Source organism: Oculina patagonica, chromosome 9 (assembly GCF_052425735.1).
Source record: "Oculina patagonica isolate OP01 chromosome 9, crgOcupat, whole genome shotgun sequence".
NCBI lineage: Eukaryota > Metazoa > Cnidaria > Anthozoa > Scleractinia > Oculinidae > Oculina > Oculina patagonica.
In genome coordinates this window covers 14,002,212-14,026,408 of record NC_135766.1, presented here as the reverse complement: position 1 = coordinate 14,026,408, position 24,197 = coordinate 14,002,212, and the positions used below count along the sequence as shown (strand labels likewise).

The window sequence follows — 24,197 nt, the reverse complement described above, 5'->3', positions numbered from 1 at the left end:
ATTTGCAATACTAATATTGCTGCACTGGCCAGACAATCTAGCTGTATTACCTTGCATTACGATAACCTAGTGGATGAATAAGAAATTGGTATTAAAATAATTAAGGCCTCACCTTTCTTTGTGTAAACTTCAAAGTACACGCATGATGAAAGCACATAGCCACGTGATCTCATCGCTTTAAGAGATGTAGCTAGAACACCGGAACCTCGGGATCTGCTCTCGGGAAGCCCATCGTAATGGAACCACTGCGACTGGAATCTGAAGCAGCCACTATAGTGTTGACCATTCCAGAATGTACACCCACCTAATTCATACTGTTTGTTTTGGAGAATAATGGTATCTGGTAGTTGATGAGGCTCGGTAATAAGGCCGTTGGTGGCAAAGTGATGGAGAGAAATTGGTAGAGCGAATGGCATCTCAGGAAAAAATTTTCTCTGGGTGAAGGTGCGAACTCCATTGCAAACAAACGGCTGGTACATCTGGCCGGAGGATAGATTTAGGCGTGGCGGTCCAAGAATTGCATCGGCAGTTGAAGGTGGTGGTTGAGCGAATTCTTTTCCACACTGTCTAGGAGCCGGCAGTTGCCATTCTCTGATCGCTGCCTCGATGTAGGATTCTGCCAACCCTTGGGTGGAAATCTCAGTAAGGTGAATTCCATTTGTAGAAATGAGCTCTTCCTTCCTGGGGCATTGCTGCGAAGAACAAGTTGACCTGGCAGCAGTTTTAAGCATTGATTCGCAACGTTGCCAGAAAAGATCGAACTCATTTCCCCAAACATCAATCGTTCCACGCGTCACGCTGAAGTCGAACTGCGGTAAAGGGCGCAACCATTCTACCTTGGCCTGGGTAAACTCGTGCTGGTCGAACAACCGCTCTACAGTTGTCAAATCTTTGGCCCAAGGATCCGATAGTGTAGAGAGTTTCTCTGAAGTTTTCGGTACATCTTTCAAACGAAGATACACAATGGTAAGTAAGTTATCAATAGGACAAGTGTTGGTAAGCGTCACGTTGCCAAACGTTCCACCCCACCCTGGAACACGTGGGACGCGGATTGGAGTACTGGTAGGCAGTTGAATAAACCTTCTAACCACTGTTGACCTTTGCATCGATGTTCCTTGCTTCATCTTCAACGAGCGCTTAGCTGGGGGTGTGGTAGACAGTTTCGGGATCTTTTTAGCAGGCTCGGGAGTTTCGCAAGGCTTTGCAGGTAACTCTTCCTGTTCCTCCAAACTAAACTGATCTTCCCAATTCTGGTGATTGTACTCGTACGACGGCATGGATTGAGGCTTAACAACACAGTACTTGGTGTCCTCTGTCTGCCCGTACATCAGATGATCTGACCCAAGCATCATGTCCAGCAGGTCGTTTATCTTGTGAATCCACTTCTTATCTTCCTCTGTCCACTGCACATTTTTCTTTTTCCACCCGCAACCTCGGTAATAGAAACTTCTTCCTACGTTTTGAAATAAGAATGGATTTTAAAAAATTAAAAACAAAAAACTGACCATTCAAACACGAACGAACCGAAAAACATAACAGTACGTAAGAAAATACTACCCTTTGTAACGCAATACCACCCCGGGCGTTGCCCAACCATAAGAATATACTCATGGGAAATGGCACCTTACACAGAACCAACCACATTTAAGAAATATTTTCAAGGAGCCTCCCCTAATATCTTATCGCAAAGGAAAATCCCTAAAAGACACGCTAATCGAAGCTAAACTATAAAGGCTTCAGACACTGTTCTCTTTGCGAACCGCAGGAGTCGTGCAGGCCCGTCAACACTTTACACATTGTACAAGACATACAAATTAGTGATTGACTGTCGAGGGATTCAGCAATAGATACGAAAAACAAGAAGACGATACGTTAGTCTAACGTACACATGCACATGGACACAGTACTAACACCGACCTGATGTGATAGCTTCCTTAGCTTCCCGGAATGCGTATCGGACTGAAAGAAGTCGTTCACAGTAACTATGAACTAAAATGTCTTCCACTATAGGGAAAAAAGAAAATTAATAACACCTTATAAACTTCTGCATCGAAAGTAAACGTAAAGAGGCTTATCTCCAGTCAATCTGGAAGTCAAGGCATGTTCAAAACCGTGTTGGAGAAGTAAAGTGAATCCAAATATAATTGCCCTGCACTATACTGCCATGTAGCTTGGGAATAAACAGGAAAGTATAAGGGGGGCCGGGGGGGGGGGGATTGCATTAAAATTAAACCTTTCTACTTGACATTTAATTATATGGATTTTACTTACAAGATGATGCTGGAATTAGACAGTCATGATTTGTTGCCCTTGAATAAAGCTGTCTTTGAAGTTTATGGGCTGCCTCAAAACCTTGATTAGAATACCGGTTCAGGGATCGAAAGCGACGCATTAGCATAGGTGCATGCTCTATGGTTAGATGGCCATAATCACCAGTTCCCAGAGTAACTCCAAAGATGTGCCTAAGGACAAGCCCCCAGTGCTTGCACTATGGAAATAAAAATGAGAAGAAACAGGAAAAATATTTAAAACAGATCAAAATAAGAATGGATGCAAGGAAGAAATGAATGCATTGTTAAACAAAGGGGCACCAAGACAGATTAAATGGTAGCCAGGGTGGTTAAGGGTTTTGATAGGTGAACTAAAGGGTGGCAATATAACAAAAGTATATTGATCTTTAATTCAAAATGTCAATTGTCACCTTACCTGAACATCAAAAATGTCAATTTCCGAGTCTTCATTCTCATCAAAATGCCGGTCACGCAGAACAAGGGCTATTTCTTTCCACTGCTTAGCCATCTACATGAAGCAAGAATGAGTAAAGCTTATTTAAGTGACAAAAATCATAGCAGGACAGCTCCCCCCAACTGATCACCTCACCTAGCGGGATAACATTTTAATTAAGTTGTACTGGGGATTTTAATATACCCCATATTAGTACTACATTTGAACATGTATTTTAGTGATAGAATAGACATTTCCTTACATACCAATGTCATTAGCTCAATGTGAATCTCAGCTGCAAAAGTAGAAAGTCTGTCATCTTTTAATGGATTCCCATCACACTCAGTTAAAACGTCATCTATAAGTTGCTCTTTTTGTTGCCAAAATGATTCTTGGGCAGCAATATGTTGACCTAAAGCATCTGCAAAGGGACCATATTTAATTACTTCTTTAAAACAATAACAATAACATATAGTATTTTTATTTATTTTTATATTTTCTGTCATTCAAAACCTTGATTATGTTGTCATGAGATTACTGAAACATCAAGATGTTTTATCCTTTTCTATTATTTAAAACCGTTGTTTAAGCATGATCATCGTTATTATGACGTAGAAAGGTAATTTCTTTACTTTGATTTTACTTACCTGATCTATTAAGGGTCACTTTTGTTTGGTGCGTTCCATAATCACGTTCAAAAGATCCATCAGAGAGCATGTCATAAAAATACTATAATGCAAACATTAATATATATCAAAACTAGGAAAAGAGACCAATTTTAAGAACTGATTTATGTTCTGTTCAGTACCAGTCAACTTGATTGCTTGCCACACTTAAAATGTAAATGCAAACAAAATAATCATGTAATGCACAGATCCCCAAGATATATAGTCACAGTATTGAATTAATTTATTTCACTGAACCACTAAATTCATTAACTGAGTCATTCAGTAGCTTCTGAATTGCATATAAAAATTATTCATACCTTTTGGGCCTCAACACAAAAAGATAGCTTATTTAGAAGAAAGCTCTCTGCCATTTCTCGATCACTGTAATAATCCTTGACTTTTGAAAATGGTAGTCCAGCTCTCACTATATCTTCAATATTACCAAGAAATTTTCTCTCAGTTGGACCTGGAAAAAGGTAAAGTTCACAATAGTCTTGGAAAATGAAGTTCTTAAAAAGAGGCATTATATTAGCACTACCAAACGATAAATTCATGTTGCGTACCTGACATAGAGCTGACTTTTATGTTACTTCTATTAATGCAGGTTTCTTGTTTCTTCTTCTCCTTTATTTTAACATAGCTGTCTTTAAAGTTCCCTGGTCCAAGCTCTGACAGTTTAGCATTCAGTTCCTTTAATGCATTGCAGTGGTAAGACATCAATCCAACAGAGCCAATGACCCACTCCGTGTTCCGCATCTCGCAGTGTAGTGCACATAAATTTACTTCACTCAACTCCTCCTCTAACAGAAAATCAAGGTCATCACGAATACCCTTCCAGCTGAAAAGAAAGGAAATAAAAGAACAGTAATAAGTTAAACCTCTACTTTATGTTTGTTGATTATATTAAATAATTATTCCTTATATTGGGTGCATGGTGGTGTTATGATTTGTGTTAAATATTAGGGCCTGGAGCTTTTCTTAAGTTATTGGCCTGTGTCAATAGATTGGAGTCATTTAGAATGAAAAAAGGGTTATTAACAGGGTTTAATTAATTATTTTAAAAAAAAAACAGAATAAGTGTTAAATATTATAAAATCAATGAAAAATAATAACTACCATTTATCATACAGTTTCACTTACTTTCCAATGTTTCCTTTACTTTCCTGGAAGCATGTAACACAAGTCTCATGGGAATCAGAATTGGGGCATCTGCATTTCTAAATCAGAGTTTAATTACATTTAGTGTAAAGGATTTTAAGCTAAAGCCACCCTCTCAGTTTGCCACCCTTTAAGTCAAAAAAAATAAATTTGCACTTGATAAACAATATTCAAATTACAGCTAGGCACCAGCAGTTTGATGTTCATTAATTTTGAAACACTCCATTCCTTTGAGATGACAAAATAAATATAAATCATAACCTACCCGTATGGCTGTGCAGAATATGCAAAATTCAACGTCTAATCCTGTTCCAGCTAATTTAAAATTTTCATCATCCTTTTTCACAGCAAGAAGCAGAAGGGCCTTGTAGTCCAACGTAACTATAAAAAGCAATAGAAATTTAAAAAGTCAAATTATATAGTTTTCTATTTTCACTTCTGTTAAAAATAATAAATTAATTTAATAAAACAAATATGATGGAACCATATGTTTCTCAAGGGAGGTGCAGTGGCCTAATGCACTCATGCCTAATGTACTCCCAATTGGAGCGGGTTCAATAGCCCTGTTTTTAGAAACCAGGATTAAACTGTAAGGCATTATATACAAATCTTTTACCCAAGACATTTTTGTCATCACATCAAATAAGAATTATTTTAGTAAAAATAAAGCATTTGGGTTGCACTGCAATGGTCAAAACAATCCTCTTATTAAACCCTTGTTACTGACCTGTGAATTTAAACTTGTAGAACTTTCCATCTACACATAGTCCATGATTCTTGAGAATGGCCTTTTGTCTATTCAGATCTTTCAACAGGCAACGAATATTGTTCCTATGTATTCCATAAAAAGGTATATAAACATCTGGTTATACATCCACTGGTAATTAACCTGAACAATATTTACATGGTTATTTGGTCAATCCTTGAATGATGCAAGATGATTTAAAAAGGGGCTATAACAGCATTGAAACAATTAATAACATTTAGTTAATAATGATTCTATTATTTTTTTTTAGGAGCCACACGTCTGTTGTGACTAGCTTCTTTAGACTTCTACTACTACTACTACTACTACTACTACTACTGATCTACTGAGAAAAAATAAATAAACTATAGGAGCTGATAACCTTTTTCCCTGTTTTTATTACCTGTCTTCCTTGCAGTTTGCTATGGCCAGTGGGTAAACTGATTTGGCACTCTGTTCTGGAAGGTTTGGGCTTCCAATGGGGACAATACCAATCATCACTTGGTCCTTGCCTGAAGAACAGAATAAAATAAAGATTATTTCTAAGTGAATGACCACTATAAACATATATATATATATATATATATAATCTTTTACAATCTCATGTAAACATCATCATAGTTATTGCAATAATTTGATTTCACTTCAATTTTTCATTGAAAAAAATTAAATAAAGGAATACTTATGATTTTACAAGAACCTGGCACCTGCCGCTCAAAACACCCTGCCGCTGGGTCACTACAAGTCCCTTGCCCTTCCCCCAGGCCAGAAGGTTGTCAGCTCAGGAGCCCAGCTGTCAGCTGCCAGGTCAGCAGGGTACCTTCTATACAGGGAACCCTGGACTGGTGTCATTCAAAATATTTACAGACTACGAAGGGCATTCAAAATTCACACAAACTTAGTCAAAGGGGCCCAGCAGTCAAAAGTGACCCCTTCCCTTCACCCCAAGTTTTGACGGCTACTCACCAGCTGGACACCAGGGGATAGCCCAGAGCCTGGGCAAGGTGCCAAAACCATCCCTGACATCAAGCCCCCTCAAGTAAGGTTGCTGGCTAGGCTTAAATTGGTGCTGGCTTTCGCCCGAGTTCAAGCAAAAACCTTGCGACCAGGTTTCTGCAAATTTGCTGAGATATAAATAAATGGCAATATTATTTTAAAGGATGCAACATCAGCACTAGCTGTTTTTTTTAATGCAGCTCCTCATACTTAGATTTAGCTGATTGTCTTTAAGTCAAAAATTTAAAAAACACAAACCCCAAAATGGTCTGCCATCAAGTTTGATGTTCAACTCCATATTCTCAGTGTCCATTTTGTGAAGCCGCTGTTCCCTGATGATCCATGTGACAACTGAGGAAAGGTCCACCTGGCTGCCAGTTATAGGTTCAGGTAAACTTTTCACACCAAATGACTTTTTGACCACTTTGAATATCACTCTCCGAATAGCCTTGATTTTATTCTTAGTCAACAACACTGAAGCATCTTCGCTTTTCTATAGAAAACAACAAATTCAACAATAAACAATTTATATATGGCACAGAGAAGAGTATTCAACTTGACTTAACAGTAACCCTTGCTTAATTGAAAAAAAAAGGGAAACCGCAGTACAACATTTATCATACATATACACAAGACATTGGAGCATCTTATCATATTTAAAAATAAACAATTTTTAATGACAGACATATTTCTTTCTCAATATTTTGTGAATGAATTCAAAGACTAAAGGGACTCCCAGTCAAAGTTGCAACTAAGGAAAATAATATTTTCAATAATTTATAAGAGGGGAAAAAAACGATATCAAAAAAGTTAGGTGGTTCTGATGTAAAAGTGGGTGCAAGTATCTCAGCATTTTCATTCAAGACTGTGGAACAGGTTTAAAAATATTTAGCACAAATACAGTTTAATTTCTTACTAGGCACAAGTTGTTTATGTTGTGACAACATATATATAACCTTGCATTTTAAGCATAAATAAAATAATTCTGTTCTTATTACCAAGTCAAAATGACCCGACATAGTTGAAATAAAAAATGATTAATCTAACTTAAAGTGCCTCTGTCATAAACAATATTTTTAACTGACCTTTGTATCGCCGAGCTTTGTCAAATTCAACAGCATTTGCCAGGCGTTATCGGGCAAACGAGCACTAATCTTAAAGTAAAGCAAGACCCAATCCGGAACCACCATTGAGTCCACAAAGGTTTGAAAGACTTTATCTGAAAGGATAAGCTTTACGGCTTTCTTGACACCTTTTTCTTGTACAATAAGATCAGCGATCTCCCCAAGGAGATCCCTTGCTCCAGGGTCGTTTTCGCCGCATGCAAGATGCCCCAAAATGGATGACAAGCTTTCACGATGTCTGCCAGCTACGTCTTTGAGCTCCTTAAAAATGTTTCTTGCTCTGATAGTTATTTTCTTTTTAACTGCTGATTTTGTAAGCTGGTCATCCTCGAAAATATCCTTAAAAGTTGACTCGACGTCGTGGGCGACTGGCCATGGCTGAGTGCATTTATTTTCCTCGGACCGCTCGTCTTGAAGCTGACTTTCAAGCATTTGAATTTTCACGCGGCAGCTTGCTAAGTTCCTTTGCAAGTTGTCAATTAACTTGTCCTGCTGACAAATCTGCTGCTTTAAGGAACCTAGAGCTGCAGTTGTTGGTGTTGGGAACTCCAGCGATGGTGAACCTGAAACTCCCACGGGCGCCACATCGGAATTGGCGGGCATTTTGGCTGTTTTGGCGCGCACATCATCGAGGCAGAATGAATTTAGAAGTGCGCGAAAAAAATCGTACTCCTTGCTTACCTCCAAAGTGTTCTTATGAGCAACCATTCCAACATAAAGGCCAAAAGATGTCACAAGGCAAACCTCCTGATCTTGCGTTAAATTTGCTTTATACTGGCTTCTAAACCATCTTGCTGAAGACAAAGGCTCGCCATCCTCGGTCGTCAGAAGGGAAGCTTTAATTCTTCTGACCTCGTCGGGAAAATTTGCAAATACCACTCGCTTCGAAAACTTCGAAGGCTTTAAAAGAGGTAATTTGGAATAAAATATGTACCAATGCTTTTCTCGATCAAGAGCCGGAGAAAAAACGCGCAAATACTCCATTGGATGATGACTCGTGTCTTCTGAACTTCGCGGAATAATTTGAAAAGACCGCGCTCGAATTTATTTACCCAGGCTAGTACTGATTTAACCATATTAACAGACAGTTGCGGAAGTAACAACTGTTTCGTGTCGTCTGGCGAAATAATCGTAAGTGACAAGCGTTGACAACAAGATCTGTCGCCGAATAACACGCAACAGACCAAAGGCAAATTAAAACAGGAAATTAATCTTAGCAACCGTCATTCAAACCAATTAGTGGTGAGCCTGAGCGCGGCTCGTCATGTATTTTCGCCATGGGCGTTCAATACATACAAGGCAAATTACAAAAAGTTGCAAGATTGGCCATTTTGAGGGCCGCACTATTTGGCCTAAAATGGCGTAATAAAGATGAAGTCAACATTAAAATATTTTCTTTCACCTGGTATTTTACTTAAATATGACTAATACGGTTTTGGGCTCGCGAATTTGGTGAAATCTAAATTAATACAAAAGCCTACCTGGCAAGTTTTTGCAATTTCTTCAGGACGACTTGTCTCGAATTGTCGTGCGGGTTTCGCCTCCGCTCCTCCATGTTCTTGACCAAATTGAGCACAGAAACTAGTAGAAAGGCCAAATCTAATAGTTTGGCACATTAACATCCATTTGTCTGCGTTCCAGACCACAAATTATGTTGCATTAATCCGCATGACTCGATAAACAACAGCTGGCCGCCATGCAAAAACACATCCGTGAAGAATGTTTGTGATTTCTGCCGTCGATTACCGAATCTGTTAAGCACAGTCCACCGAAAAAGCTATATAAATCACTGTACTTAGCAAATGTATCATGTGAGAACAACAAAGAGTGATACTTGTGGCTTAAATCGAGCAGCGCGAGCTCGATTGCTGAAATGTTGTCTAAACGAACACACTGGAACTAAAGAAGACACGACTGCTGACCGGATGTAACGCAATACAAATGGTGTTGCGCCGGATGTAAGTGTGTTTAGTATATATCGTGGTTCTTTTAGCTTTGGGATTTTGTCTGTCCATCTGGTATTAGAGGTGGATGGTTTTACAGCGACAAAATAACAACGAAAATATAATTGCCAGATACAATCGTACCACAGAAGTTGAACCTTTATTTTACTGACGATGAGTGTCATGACTGTCATCTGCATTTAAGACGCAGCACAAGAATAAACACAGTGGTGCATACATCGGTCAGAAACTAGCATATTTCGTAGCGACGTCCTTGTCCTCGTTAAAGGCTACGCCGTTTTTGTTATTAGCTGAATCTTAAACAACAACAACAATAGTTAAAAAAAAAACCTCGTCTTTTCTGGGTCGTCTCCAAAATACTGTGCAGGATTATTTTTATACTGATACACTTATTACAGACTGGAAAAGGCGTTGCATTCTTTTAAACTACGGCTGTCCCTTATAGCTGCAATACCAGAAGTTGTTAAGGTATTTACTTTAACTACATTATGATGTTACCAGAGGTCAGATAAGACTCGTTGATTACTATATTCTATTGCCTGAAAGCTACATCCTTCACCGCTAGAATATTCACTATGTTCTAAACAAATTACATGACTGTTACATGGCCATGTGGATACGAAACTGGAAAGTGCGTCGACGTACGGCTCTTTCTTTCGGCCCCCAGACACGTCCTGAACGCCGTACTTACGGCATATGCGTTTCGGATTTGGCAGTGTAAGCTTTGCACGGAGTTGATCTTTGTTCATGGAACACAAGGCCATCTTCTTGTAGGTTAAACAGCTTTCCACTTCTGACACAGCTTGCTCTTCTACTTCCATTGCTGCTAACGAAGCAGAAATTTCTTCAGCAACCCGATGAATAATCTCTGCTCTTTCTTCATTCTCTAGCTCTGCCTCTGGGACACTCTTTCTCTTGACAGCAATACGTTCCCTCGAGGGTGGGGGTAGGATGTGTGTGTGTGTGTGTGGGGGGGGGGGGTGGGGTTTGCTCGGAAGAAGCACCTGTAGGAACGAACGAACAAATGCAGAATAAATAAATCTATGAATAAGCAAAGCAACCAACAACGGACGAACGAATGAATCAAAGAATGAATAACAAAACGAACGAACGAAAGAGTAAATAAACAAAATGTAAATGAAAGAGTTGGGAATGAATCAAAGAATAAACGAGGGCATAAAAGAACGAACGAAACAACGAATAAAAAAAGAAAAGTAATCGAAAGAGTAAGTGATAACCCTCATAAAACAAAGTTCATTAATTTAATTTAATTTTGGTTTTCTCTGTTATCCACTGGACGAAAAAATGGATTTACTCAAGTTTGAAAGTTGAGCAAATATGATGCAAATTTGGGCATCTATCTTTGCACTAAATTTGCTCAAGTTGTAAAGTCCATGTAAACACAAATGTTTGTATCTGATGAATTGTTGTGCAAATGTGACGCAAAGATGACATTTGCTCCTTATTTACCTCACTTTTGCTCGCAAGGCAAATTTTCAACTTTCATATTCATTTGTTAAACATTTGCCTTCTGTGTATAAATTACACGTTTACTACTTAATGCAAATTCAAGTAAACACTGTGCAAAATAAATTGTTTGTACTAGGTTTACATCACATTTGCGCGAGATACAAATAAGTAACTTTTCGGTCAGTTTTCTTGGATTTGCCATACAAGCAAACGTGTACATTTGTTATAGATGTGCGCATGTGTCAAATAAATAATTTTGCCTCAATTACGCTCACATTTGCCAGGGAGCAAATATGTGAATTAACCAAATATCTGCTACCGAGGCAAATGTTTAAATTCAGTTCACTCAGGAGCCCATGGTTCACTTTAATTCTTCTTAATATTTGCTCTCTTTGGAAAAACAGTTTGTTTCAATGTTTCGTGTTTTCATATGCGAAAAGCAAAGTAGCGGGAACGATGAGTGGCGGCTGTATTCGCAGGCTATTCCCCAAGCTTACTATAAAATTTTCAATGATTTTTCACGTATAGATCAGACTTCGACCATCAACAAGGATCCGCCTATAGGCTTGAAATCATCATCTCCCTACCATGAAAACATGACGACCTAACTCCCTTATGTTCTGGCACATATCCCACTTGCGGAGGAAACCTATATATAGTATACTACAGTGGAAGCTCTCCAAGCGAACCCAATAATAGGTGGTCATGCATCTCTAGTTATGGCTGCAATGGTATAACCATACGGGTTTTTGAAATCTTAGTTTTTGAAAATCATTTCTGTAAGCAGGCAGTTATAGTTTTGAATCCTTTTTTCGGCTCATGGGTGGCCATCGACAGGAGCTTCGATGGTTGTCTGTTTACTGCCATTTTCACTATTTAGACAGAAAATTAATCGTTGGGTGTCTCTCCCCACCATCCAGCCATCCCCACCGCCCTACTCTCCCTTGTTTCTTTGGGTCTTATCGGACTGACTTGTGGGCAAGTTATAAGCGTTGATAAGTGTGATGTCATATGCGGTAAGTCCAAGTGTGTATGCCCATTAAATGGGCGTCGATAACTTGAAAGCGAGGCATTTATGCTAGCTCCAAAATTCCCCCTGGTATACGCAGGACACCCAGTATGTGTACAGGACACCACTTTAAATTAGGAATGCGTTCTCCTTCGTCGAATGCAAAAAGATCTGTTCTTGATAATGCCAGGTGCCTCTGCCTAAATTCAAACAGGACAACAAAAAACTGCTGGACAAAGGCCCAACAGTCAGCTCATTTTATATTTCACCTCTATAAAGTAACCACTGCTTGAAAGTGGAGTAAGGGATTTCAAAAAGTTTCCAGTACAGTAGTTTATGATACTCATGAAGAAAGTGGAAAGCTGCTGAATACCAACAATAACATTCAAATTGTTCAATAATTCGTTTTCATTATTTCAACTGAAGGACTTGATCATTTCAAGAAAAAGATAATAAATTCTTGTTTATTCTTATTCTTCGTTGTCACCTTTGGGCTAAAAAGCATGGTTTCATCAGTAAATCCTCAACCATTTTTGTTTTTCTATGCGAAGGTTATGTCTATAATAAAAAGGGTTTCAAGAAAATAATAAAATAATTGCTTGCTTATTTATTGTCAATCATGATTGGTATTTACATTGTTATATACAGTTGAACCCCGGTAACTCGAACTCTGAAGGGAAGCGAAAAACAGTTCCAGTTAGCTGGGTTTTCGAATTAACCGAGTAAAAATGACTGAAATGTGGGTCCAAGGGAAATAGAAGCTAGTTCGAGTTAGCAGGGTTGTTCTAGTTATCCGAGTTCGAGTTACCGGGGTTCTACTGTAGTTTTCACTGACTGACTAAAGACGACCACATCTTGACAGTGGGCTTCCTAAAAACGACCACATTTTGAAAACCCAATAGTGGAAACTACAGTAGAACACCGGTAACTCGAACACGGATAACTCAAACAACCCTGCTAACTCAAACTAGCTTCTATTTCTCTTGGACCCACTTTTCAGTCATTTTTATTCGGTTAATTCGAAAACCCCGCTAACTCGAACTGTTTTTTGTTTCCCTTAAGAGTTTGAGTTACTGGGGTTCAACTGTATGTAACAAAGATGACTGGTCTTTCCTTTAATGGAATTCTATTGAAATTGTCTTAATTTATTAAAGCATCCACTAAGAGAATGAAATTTTATCTGTTGGGATTCGGTTCTATCATTGACCTGTGAAAAAAGGAGTCATTGTTTACTGATGTAACCAGGGGAGAAACAGGGGTTGTCTAACTGTTTTAAGAGTGATGCTTCTTTAGTGACTTTCAAAACTTTGACGATAGATATTTGTTGAATTGTTTAACAGCAACTAACATGCCTGGCTATAAAAGATATTGTAGCATTGGCCAGAGACCCCACACTCCTAGTAGCAGTGGTTGGTCATTAGAACTCCTGGGATCTTTTACATGACTGAGGTGTCTTCAGTTTATTTCCGTCAGTGATTTGTCAGCAGAAACCCCAACATCTTTATTATGGCTGAGCTGGATACTTTGTGCCTGTTGTGATTCATCTTTTGCCAAGGCTGAATAAAAAAGAAATTAAACAATTAACATATCAAGCTTTTCAGGGCTTTTGTTTATTTTATGGCAAGCCTGCAGGACTTGACAAAATACACAAAACAACTAAAAATAATTATGTCAATTTTGAAAACATGGCCAAAATGCAAAAGACTGTACATGGTAATGATAACCTTATTTGGCATGTTTTCTATATCTGGTATGATATGATATGTGCCATATCATATCTAATAAACCACAGTCTGAAAAAATTCTTTAATTTACAACATATTTGCACAGTATTGATCACTGCTAGACAAATTGTCATCTTAGCAAGACAAAAATTAAAATTATACAAGGAAATTATATTCTTATCATTGCCTGTAACTGTTTTTCTTTTTTTTTCTGAGATTTTTTTTTGCCTCACTGAAAGACTATGACATTAAGAGAAAAATGGTGAGTTATTTTTGCTAACCAGTTTTATTTTCACCCACCCAAGGAGCCTGTTTACGGGCTACAATCTTGTCCACAAGTATTGGGATTAATTTCAGAGAAATTATTAACAAATTCCCCGGCCAGTCTAAGAGAAAGCTGTGTACTTACCAAAGTCCTCAAATGCTCCCACCATATGGGGCTTCCCTAGCCTGAGATCTTGGATTGTACAGTTCCAGAAAATATCCATAGTCATTAAAAATTTTCAGGGAGGAAGGGGGACTCAAAAGCCAAATTATTATTTGAAGGAACATATGGAAATTATCTGGAATTTCCAGAAGAGTGGGAGGGGGGGGAATTTACACTGTAACCCAAACAGCCTTCTGTGGGGAGGGTTTTCTCTCCATTTTCAATTGTGTCACAGTATTTTTTTCTCGCTATTTTCAAGCATCATGGTCTATTTTTCCCCTTATCATGTGTCACACATAAACTCGTTGCTACCCTCTTAAAGGATTTTTTTTTTTTCAAAGTTATTAGTTAAGCAAACCAATGCAATGAGAGCATATGAGTGATGAAAGTTCACTCTTTGGGGCACATGAAAGCCCCAGACAATGAACAATGAACTACATGTAGTGAGCAGTGAATTTATACTTATTATCAAAAACACAAAAATAGAGGGCTGTGAACAGTCTATATAAACAAACAGAATTTTACATTTCATAAAAACAGCTTGTTTATCGAAGGTGCAGTTAGGTTTTAGTCTGTCAAAAAGCAAGTGGTTCCCATGAGCGAAACTAATTTACTGATCAAATCAGAAAACAATTATTAAACTTGGTTTCCGCAAAATATTGTGATCTGTCAATATTGTGTCCTTCTACATGGAGGGTGCCCCAGCTAACCGAGTTACCCGGCTAGAAGGGATGAACATAGCCCGCCTTAACATGCAGAATTCACAGCCCTTCTACCCGAGTAAAGAACAGTGTCATTGAAGCGTGTTACTGCCTGGGAAAACCATGTACCGGGTACATGTAGATCCAAATGATTGAAGAAAAATATGACTTTTTACTGAATAATTAAGGCTAGCCGTCTTCAAACCTTTTATACTTTGATGCGCAAGCTCCTAAAAATTTACTGCGTCTATTTTTGGGGGACCTCAATCAAAATTCAACAGTCTTTGGCCACCAAAATGAAATTAAATTTGTTGTTTAGTGAATAAGGATAATCATTCCTAAGAAAATTTCAGATTATTAAATAAGCTGTTGCTCAAATAAATTTATATTCTCCAGTCAACAGATAAAACTAATTTGAACTATTTTGGTTAAATAGCACTGTTTTGGTCCAGAATTTATACATTTTATGCCATTAACTTCATATTTAAATTAAGAACACGTGCAAAAACTTATCCCGGCAAGCCAGGATAGCCCAGGCAATTTACATGACAAAGGCTATCCTACCTAGAAGGGTGCCCCGGCAAGTAGACCGAGTGCGCAGGCAAGGCGGGTTTCCCGCCTAGTATGTAAACACTTCAATGTGTTTTCAAAAGAAATAGGGGCGGATCCAGGAATTCCTGAAAGGGGGGGAGGGGGAGGGGGGTTGTATACCTTAATATTTTTTATGCATGATTAAAAGGGACAGAAGTTACAACAATAGTTAATATTTGTCGTTTTTCTTCAGGCCTCGTCTCGTATATTGAACAAGGTAGCGAAGTGGTGGAAGTGAAACAACTACGAATAAAACAATTTTATTCTATTATTTTTATGCAGTTTCAAAGAAATTAAAAATATTCTGCGCAAAGGGGGGGGGAGGGTTGCAACCCCCTCAACCCCTCCCCTGGATCCGCCTGTGAGAAACGTATGAAAAGTTGGCTCGCCAGGGTAGCTGGGTTAGCCGGGTAATGTGGTTAGCCGGCCGGGCACCTGCCTTTCATGTAAACCGGCCCTAAGCTTTAAGATTGTAGGTCGATTTTGTTCAAAATAGCCAGTGGTAAGTCAATAATGATCCAATTGTCATCAGCCTTCGCAACTGATGTGCCATGATATCAATACTTTGAAGAGATTGTACAAAATGGTGTTATAAGAAAGATTTAGATGATTTCTTTAAGACTTGCCTGTTCACGACGATGTCAAGTCAGCCATTTTGCTTAGCACTTTCTCACAACATAGAGCAATCGTGCTGTCAAATCTCTCATGGTCGTCGCTTGATCATCCTCAAGTGCAAGCAGACCTAGCCTTTCTCTTTCGTTTTCTTCTTTCGTTCTACATCCTCGCCTTTTCCTCTGGTGTATTCTTTCTCCAAAAAGATTCACGTTCATTCTCGATTTTTAAGCTGGAGGCCGGCATAATTATTCGTGTTAAAAATTCCCGCTTCTTCCCGGCAAAAATCGTGTCAGTGGTAAGGCTTTACGCTAATTTACTACTTCACTTATTGAACACGAGATGTACCGATTCGTCACCAGGTTCTCGCGTATTTTGACGTCATTATGCTGTTTTAGCCAATGAAAATGCCAATGACTGTCACGTGGTGAGTATTTACCCATTCAAACCGATTCAAACCTAGGAGCGCCATTTTATTTTAGTTTGTTGCTTTTTTTGTTAGTTCTTTCTTAATATTATGGCAACAAAATCACCAAACCAAACAGGCAAACGGGACTCTGAACATAGGGGATGCAAACAGTAATTCACAAGTACACCTCGAGCTTCGCGATCTCGAACGCAGCCATCATCTTCGAGCGCGAACGGTCCAACCGCCATGTAGACAGTGAGCAAAACGTCCTCGAACAACAGCCCATCTTTCACTGACAGTTTAAACCAGGAACGTTCATCGCCCACAGCGTCATCCACACCGGTATTTGGTGTTATCGAGTATGCCATACAACGGTAAGTAAGACTGCGAGGATCAAACTGCCTACCAAACATACTAACATTCCTCTGAAATAGAGCTTTTATCTTTGTTACTTGGTTGTTTGTCTTATATAAATTCATCCTGGTAAAAGGGCTGAGTTTTAATTGTTCAGTTTGTGATATTTGGTCTAAAATCATTCACATGCGTGATGGAAAAACGCAGATAACTATGGAGCAGGGGACTGATTTGCTATTCTCTTGTGAATGAGTGTTTACAGATAGAATTGGATGACACAAAGTCCTATAATGTACTTACAAAATAATAAAGGATAAATGTTATACCGAGTAAATGCATTGTGTCTATAGTACAGGCAACAAATGCAACCTAAGAATCCTGAAGGTTGGTACATTGCATTTAATGTATGCACATGAAAATACAAAACAAAGATACTTAATACAATCTACTGGACATTTTTATCAATAAAAACAACCCACCTGCTAATGAACGGAACAGATAATTTCTCCCCCAAACCAGGCATGCAAACACAAAGATAATAGACAGCGATGACAATTGGAATCTATGACTTTGCAAAAAAGCCCACCATATCATAATCAAGCGTTCATAGCACCATCTTTGAACAACGGTCTAAAAGCACGCAGGGAATTATGCCTATTTTTTTTTACAGTTCCATCTTGTTTTTTATTTTCATGTGCAAATGAACCATCCTTCAGTAAAATCAAAGCTACCTGTTTGTCACCTTAGTCTGAAGATGAAATAGAATTATATCGAAATATTTTTATTACACCAACCATTCCTTGCATTTGTTGCCCGTATTTTAGACACAATGCATTTACTTGGTATTACATTTATCCTTGATCTCTTAAAACTACTGTATCAGCTATTTTATCATTTTAATTAGAGCAATTTGTTTTAAATTCAAACCCACCGGGGATTCAACATTTAAATAATAGTAGTCAAATGACGGCAACATGCAAATGTGCTGTTGGGCATTTAAGCTGCACACGCCCCAGTTTGGCGAATAAACAGGGCTCACCATAAAAAACTAATCAGATCTTAGAATTTTGTTACAGTATACGGTATGTGAAGTTATAATCAAATGTTTTACCAAGTGTGTAAGCTCCAGAAAATATTAATACTTCCCCATAGAGAGGTTGGAAATTTAAGGGAAGGAGAGGATCTCAAAGATCCAAACATTTAAACCAATGTATGAAGCTAAATTAAAATTTTTAGACAGGAGGGGAGTCATATGAAAGATCCCTTAGTGGAAATGGTATGGATACAATGTATTTTCTGGAACCACAAATTGACAACTGAGGTTTTTCAGAGAAGAGGAAAAGGGCTTCTTTAGTCACTTGTAAGTTAAATAACATCCTCAAGCTGAAAGGCCATTTAACCAACATTTCCTTTTCCAATACAAAGAATATGGCTTTTTTGCTTGGGCAGGCACCCAAATCAACCTAGATTCAATGGGTTACTAGCAAATTTAAGCTGGTGTACAAAGTACCAGTTGGCACCATAAAAAGTAAACCCTCTTTTTTTTTTTCTTTCTCACAAAATTAATGTACTACACAATGTACTAGCTCTATCAATTGTTTTGTTAGAAGTACAGTTGCAGAACCTAGTCTGAATTTTTCATTGGTTTATCTCATTGATAAATTGTAAATCTGAAACAACAGTTTGTGGTGTTTATTCAGTGACATCCTAGAAGTTTTATGAACATTAAGTATGCTCTTGAGAACTCCAACCACAGATGTCTCAGTAGATAACCACACCTGCTATTTAATTTTTGACATAAATATTGTGCAAAAAGGTGCAGATTATACATGTAGTTTTACTGTAACTTTACCCCAAGTCTTTCTCCTTCTAATTTTTGTTTGGAATAGTTTATTTCAAACACTCATGAATACATCTTTTGAATAGTTTTAAAGTGTTTTAAATCTAAGAATATGTCTCTTTGCCATGTTTGAACAAACTGATTTTTTTTGGATTATTATTATTTTGTAGCTGCTATGGGTGTCCATTTTCAGACAAAGTAAAGGCAAAATGTCATTAACTCAAGAAATGCAGTCAACATCTCTCGAAGGAGCAGAGCGTCCAAAGCCATCTAAATATGGTAAATTTTTTTACGATTCAACAGTGTTCTAGTATTTTGTACAGTTAAATGAAATTAGTGTATGTGAATACAAAATGTAATTTAAATATTCAGAGTCTGTTTAGCTATGGATGCAAGCAGAAGGTTCCTACATGAAAGTGCAAGAAGAAAAACAAGAAGATTAAATTTTTGAATGCAATGCTGTGTATTTTGGTTACATTATTTAAAAAAACACATTGTAGTTGTTCTAATTCTAGCTGCTACAACTGTAATGTGCATGATATTTTGTGTGTGTTCACATTCAAAATACATACATGTACAACGATTCATACATTTTGCATAGCTCTCACTGTTTACTGTCTCTAAATAGATTCTTAGGCCTTTCTGTTTAAAGACTTTAAGAAAGAGTGGTCTTTAGAATGGTATTCTTTTAAACCCACATTTTATTGTCAATTTGTGACTCAAGAGTTACCATTGATAAATAATTTTCTTAAATATATTTTTCTTACACAGAAAAAGAGGCAGAGAGCAAAAGCTTTCAGCAGAGCAGTCCACATCCTAACAGTAAAGGAAAAAGATCATTACCAGAAATTCATGACTGTGGACTTTGAAGAGGAGAGTGGAAACAGAGATGGCTGTGAGAGCCCAGGCTTAGAAAAGAAATTCTTTAGTACCAGCACACTTCAGTGGCGCAGTCCTGCTTTAATGCAGGTTTCATGTATGCACACCATTTACTGAAAGGCAGCACATAGATTGTAGAAGGACTGCAAAAAGGCATCAATATGTAATCTTGAGCTCCTTTGCACCTGATGGCATTCCTTTGCCCTAGCATAACTGGTACCTTCTGCCCTCCTTTTGTTTAATAATGGGGTACATCACTGCATTTCTAAAGCTTAAAGGAAAAAAAAAACTAAAATCTCATACTATTTTGTTTTAAACTTTTTGAGAACTTTAATTGTTTAAAATGGAAATTTCAACTAGTTTCAACAGTACTGTTTTCCTGAAAGCTGCATGTACATTGTACTTGATTGAATGCTTTCTTTTTTTAATGTTTAGTTGTCTTTTTTTATGCAAAAACCTCATTTTTGTGAACAAGCTACTGTAAGTTAGGCTTTTCATGCTGTCATTGATCTTTCAAATGTGCATTGAACTGTCTGTGACAATGGCTGATTCATGTAAACCAAATGTTCACATACATGCACTAAAACAGTTTACTGATTATAATTACAATATTTCTTATGTAGATGTTTGGGGGAGTTTAATACTTATTGTTTTAAAATGTTTAGCTGTTTGCCTTCTGACAATATTTAAAGATACATGTACTTACCGGCATGTACAAGTATAATATTTTATTCGTTTAACAGCAGTTACGAACAGTCAATCAAGAACATTAAGTATGGTAGGCATTCTCATGCTTACTGTTCTAAAAAAGTTTTAAGCTGCTTACCATGTGAGAATAGTTATTGATTTTAAGTTAGTGATGACCGGTAAAGAAATTGAAAGCATTGTATATGCCCTTTTTAAGACTGTTTCAAAGTGCTTAGCTGGTTTTTTTTCTTTTACTTCTATTTCAAGATATTTATAATATTTCTTTTGATTCCATGGTGCCATGTGACATTGTTGAAATAAATAATTACATAGAGCTTGAAATGTGTGCATGCATTTTGTTTTGTTTATTTAAATCATTCTCTGTTTTCCATTTTCATTTTTCATTATACAAGTAACTAGTGAGAGGGGAAGTTTGCTTGTTTGGCACAACGTTTTAAATGCTTGTTCAAACAAAGGCTTTCATGATCAGTGAATGTTCACTGGCACTTCTATTTGTAAATAGCACGTAAAGACTAGGCAAATTTACTATTTTGCCCTCCCTTATTTTCTTGCAAATACTGGCCAAATATGGCATTTGACTATATAGCAAACATAACCAAACGAAAGCAAATATGGTATTTCCATCAGCACAAATCCTTCCTTTCATGAGGCAAATTTATATATTTGCCTGCTATTTACTGCGAAAGTAAAATTGATTTTTGTTCGTATTTGTCACGCTATAGTAAATGTGTGCAAACATCAAATTTATTTCTTGTCCAAATATCATCAAAGCGAAGTAAACTTCACTTTTGTAAGTATTTGCTATCAATGTAAATGCGGAGCAAAGACGATATTTACTAGATCTTTGCTTTACTTGCAATTTTACAGCAAACACAAAGTTTGACTTGCGTTCAAATATGATCAAAGCTAAGCAAATGTAATATTTTGCAACATATTTGCTACACGTGTAAATCCAACTTTTCGTCTAGCAAATTTAACTATTTACCTCACCTTTACTACAACAGAAAAGCTGTCGCAAATGTACAATTTATCTTTACATTTGCTACCGGTATGAAAACATTGAGTAAATGCGGTATTTACCATATTTGCCTTGTGTGCAAATATAATGCAATCATGATATTTGTTTCTGAGCAAATTTGAGCAGTGTCGTTCAAATATGGTATTTACTTCATATTTGCTACGATTTTGCTAGGTTGTAAATCCGTTTTTTCGTGCAGTGATCATACCAGATCCTACCAGATCCTACGGGAATTATTCTGGGAATTATTCGGGAATTATTCTGTCGTCTATATATGGATTGCTGTTTGACCAGACCACGGTCCCCTCTTACTGCACTTTTGTGGTTCAGGTGGTACTTGACAATATTTACCTCGGCCTCTCCAGTAAATTCCTAAGCGATCTCTGTGGTATTGACAAATTATAAGCTTCCCTACATCGTTTTGATTAAAATAAAAAAAACCTATTAAAAAAAGTGTCCGCGGATGTTGAGTTACTTGATGTTAACAGACTTAGAAAAAGCACAACACGCAGTGTGAAAATGCAAATGAGAATAAATAGCTTATGATAGATTAGGCCAAATGTTTTATTTACTTACCAGCACGGCAAAGAATCAGATCCATCTCTTCGCGTATTTGGTCTCTAATTTTACCAAGTCCGTATGTTTGCACGTGCCTGGATATATCCTTGTTACATTCGCTCAGTGTTGCATTCTTTCCAGTGCACGCACAAACCTCCTCTTTGTGACTTGAAAATGAACATCTCTCGGCCATGTTTACTGTTTCGGCTTGACCAGTTTATTTATTACCTCACTCTCCAATATGCAAATTTCCTTTTCAGAACAAGTTGATAAATATACTTCCGGTCAGATACTCTCCCATCAAAGAGAAAAAAGGGAAAAGCACCAAATACGTGTAAAAATTACTTAAAAAAGTATCGACGTAAAGAATATAAATATTTTTTTAGAAGCAGAGGTGGCTCGACAAGTTTGCTACATTTTTGCTAATTGGCAGGCGGTGATTAAATATTCCAACTTCGTTATTTCTGATGTGTACCCTTGCGCCCAGATTAGTGATAGATTGGAACATGCACTAAATTATATCACTTATAATTATGTCGAACAACAAATGAGCAAGTAAAAACAAAGCCAGAAACAATTTAAAGGTTGTGCAACATTTAAGTGTATTTATGTGGTTACGGTTAAAGTCATTAAAGAAAACAAAACAGAAAACCGAAAGTTACATTTTGAAAGTATATCCGGTCAGCAGTCTTGCTACTCTCATTTCCGGTGTACAATTCCTTGTCAACACCAAGTCCTTCGCTTCACTATCAACGCGTACCTTTCGATTTTAGCAAAGCATGTTCGACTGGATTATTCACAGGCACGTATTTACCGAGTACTGTTACCACGAAGCGTTTATTTAACTCTCTGGATGGACAGTATAATGAATTTTGGCCGTACTCGGCCGGCGATATAAACCAGGGAAGTGTGAAATGGCGAACTCTTGTTTATCAAGTATGCCGATTATAATGTATCATCAGTTGTGGTCTAAAAGCAGGGAAAAATGGATTTTAATGTGGCAAACTGTTAGATTTGGCCTTTTGCTGGTAGCTGTGCCTAATTTGGTCAAGAAAATGGAGGGAGCGGAGGCGAAACACTCGCGACAAGTCGTCCTGAAGAAATTGCCAAAACTTGCTAGGTAGGCTTTTGTATTAATTTAGATTTCACCAAATTCGCGAGCCCAAAACCGTATTAGTCATATTTAAGTAAAATACCAGGTAAAAGAAAATATTTTAATGTTGACTTCATCTTTATTACGCCGTTTTAGGCGAAATAGTGCGGCCCTCAAAATGGCCAATATTACAACATTTTGTAATTTGTCTTGTATGTATTGAACGCCCATGGCAAAAATACAACTTTCCCCAAAAATATTTTATAATATTTAGAAACTACAATAGCCGTTTTAAGTCTGCTGTTAATTTGGTTTCAAGAAATTGAGCACTTTGTGAGAAATTGCAAAATTGGTCGTGCTTGATTTTCCCATTTGTCAAAATGGCCGACAGACACTATAATAAAGTGACAGGTTTTTCCTTGTTCATAAATCGCAAAATAATTTCACGATAATTTTTATAAACTAGAAGAATGACTCTACTTCGTGCTGGGATTTCATTTGATTTGGTTCACGCTTATTAGAGAACTAGACTCGTATATTTTTTATATTTTGAGAGTGAAATTCTAGCTCAAAACATGAACCTAAGGCTTGCGTGACTAAGTGCGGTTACCATGGTAACAATAGATCTGTCAATCAAAATATGCTCGTTTTTGTTCATCCCCGAAGGTAACCTACCTCCACACAAAAAACGAAGGGGTGTTTCAATATTTCATTTCCAACTTTGATTCACTTTCTCAAATAAGTGTTCTTAAAATGTCATTTATTAAGCTGTTTTAAAAAATCTAACTTTTCCCGCGCGAGCATGCCCCCTGGTTTGTATTGTACTGAGCATCATTGATTAAAAACACCAGCTATTTGTGACATTAAAAAACATGTCACATCAATAAAACAGTCAAACAATGCACTTGATAGTTGATATATTATTGTTACTATTATCAGTCACTTAGAACTGCAATTTTGTCTGATATTTCACTTTATCATTTTTTTGGAAAGGGTTTATCTCAACAAATTTGAATTACGAGGTGCGTGGAGGGGGTTCAGGGTAAAAATACCGATTAAGGGGGGGGGGGTCATCATATATTACAGAAACCATCTATCAAATATCCCACCAGACTCCTCTACCCCATAAAAAGTGAACGGTCCGTTTCAATGTTTTTTAATAGAATCTTGGACATTTACAACACGTGGAAGTGGACGATTTGGCACAATTCAGACATTCACCGTTCCAAGAAACGCTCTATATCTTATCAAAGCCTGGGGAGCCCGAGGAGGAACTCACTCATACAACTATGGATACAATCCAGGTACTTACTATGGCGGCAGGGGTGCGTACATTCAGGACAAGGAGGCAACGCTAACACCTATCATAAGAAGGCTTTGGCTGAAATAAGAAAAGTTCAAATAAATCTCGACGTAGGCGATATC

The 24,197-nt window shown here is 37.5% G+C and overlaps 1 protein-coding gene, 1 long non-coding RNA gene and 1 pseudogene across 3 annotated transcripts in view; 2 read left to right on the top strand and 1 right to left on the bottom strand.

Moving 5' to 3' along the window:
• The window catches only part of LOC144666227 (uncharacterized), a 121,709-nt pseudogene that overhangs the window by 62,917 nt on the left and 34,595 nt on the right, over window positions 1-24,197 (top strand). The gene's annotated exons all lie outside the window — the stretch shown is intronic.
• Window positions 57-7,466, bottom strand: LOC144666603 (uncharacterized). The gene is made up of 14 exons (XM_078528008.1): window positions 7,377-7,466; window positions 6,550-6,784; window positions 5,699-5,807; window positions 5,278-5,381; window positions 4,816-4,931; window positions 4,533-4,609; window positions 3,956-4,230; window positions 3,710-3,858; window positions 3,372-3,453; window positions 2,991-3,145; window positions 2,707-2,799; window positions 2,272-2,488; window positions 1,918-2,004; window positions 57-1,453 (listed from the first exon to the last, which is right to left on the bottom strand). The coding sequence occupies exons 1-14, from the start codon at window positions 7,410-7,412 to the stop codon at window positions 57-59; spliced, it is 3,132 nt and encodes a 1,043-aa protein (XP_078384134.1). The 5' UTR covers window positions 7,413-7,466.
• On the top strand, window positions 16,165-20,424 carry LOC144666286 (uncharacterized). Its single transcript, XR_013573155.1, has 3 exons — window positions 16,165-16,696; window positions 18,687-18,795; window positions 19,288-20,424. It is a non-coding gene; the product is annotated as an uncharacterized LOC144666286 (long non-coding RNA).

Excerpts from the sequence above, each read along its gene's own strand:
- LOC144666603 (XM_078528008.1), bottom strand. The coding sequence starts at position 7,412 with ATGCTGTTGAATTTGACAAAGCTCGGCGATACAAAG. Across the intron at positions 5,382-5,698 it reads GCAAACTGCAAGGAAGACAG|GAACAATATTCGTTGCCTGT; the intron begins GTAATAAAAACA and ends TGGAATACATAG. Across the intron at positions 1,454-1,917 it reads TAAGGAAGCTATCACATCAG|GAAGAAGTTTCTATTACCGA; the intron begins GTCGGTGTTAGT and ends TTCAAAACGTAG.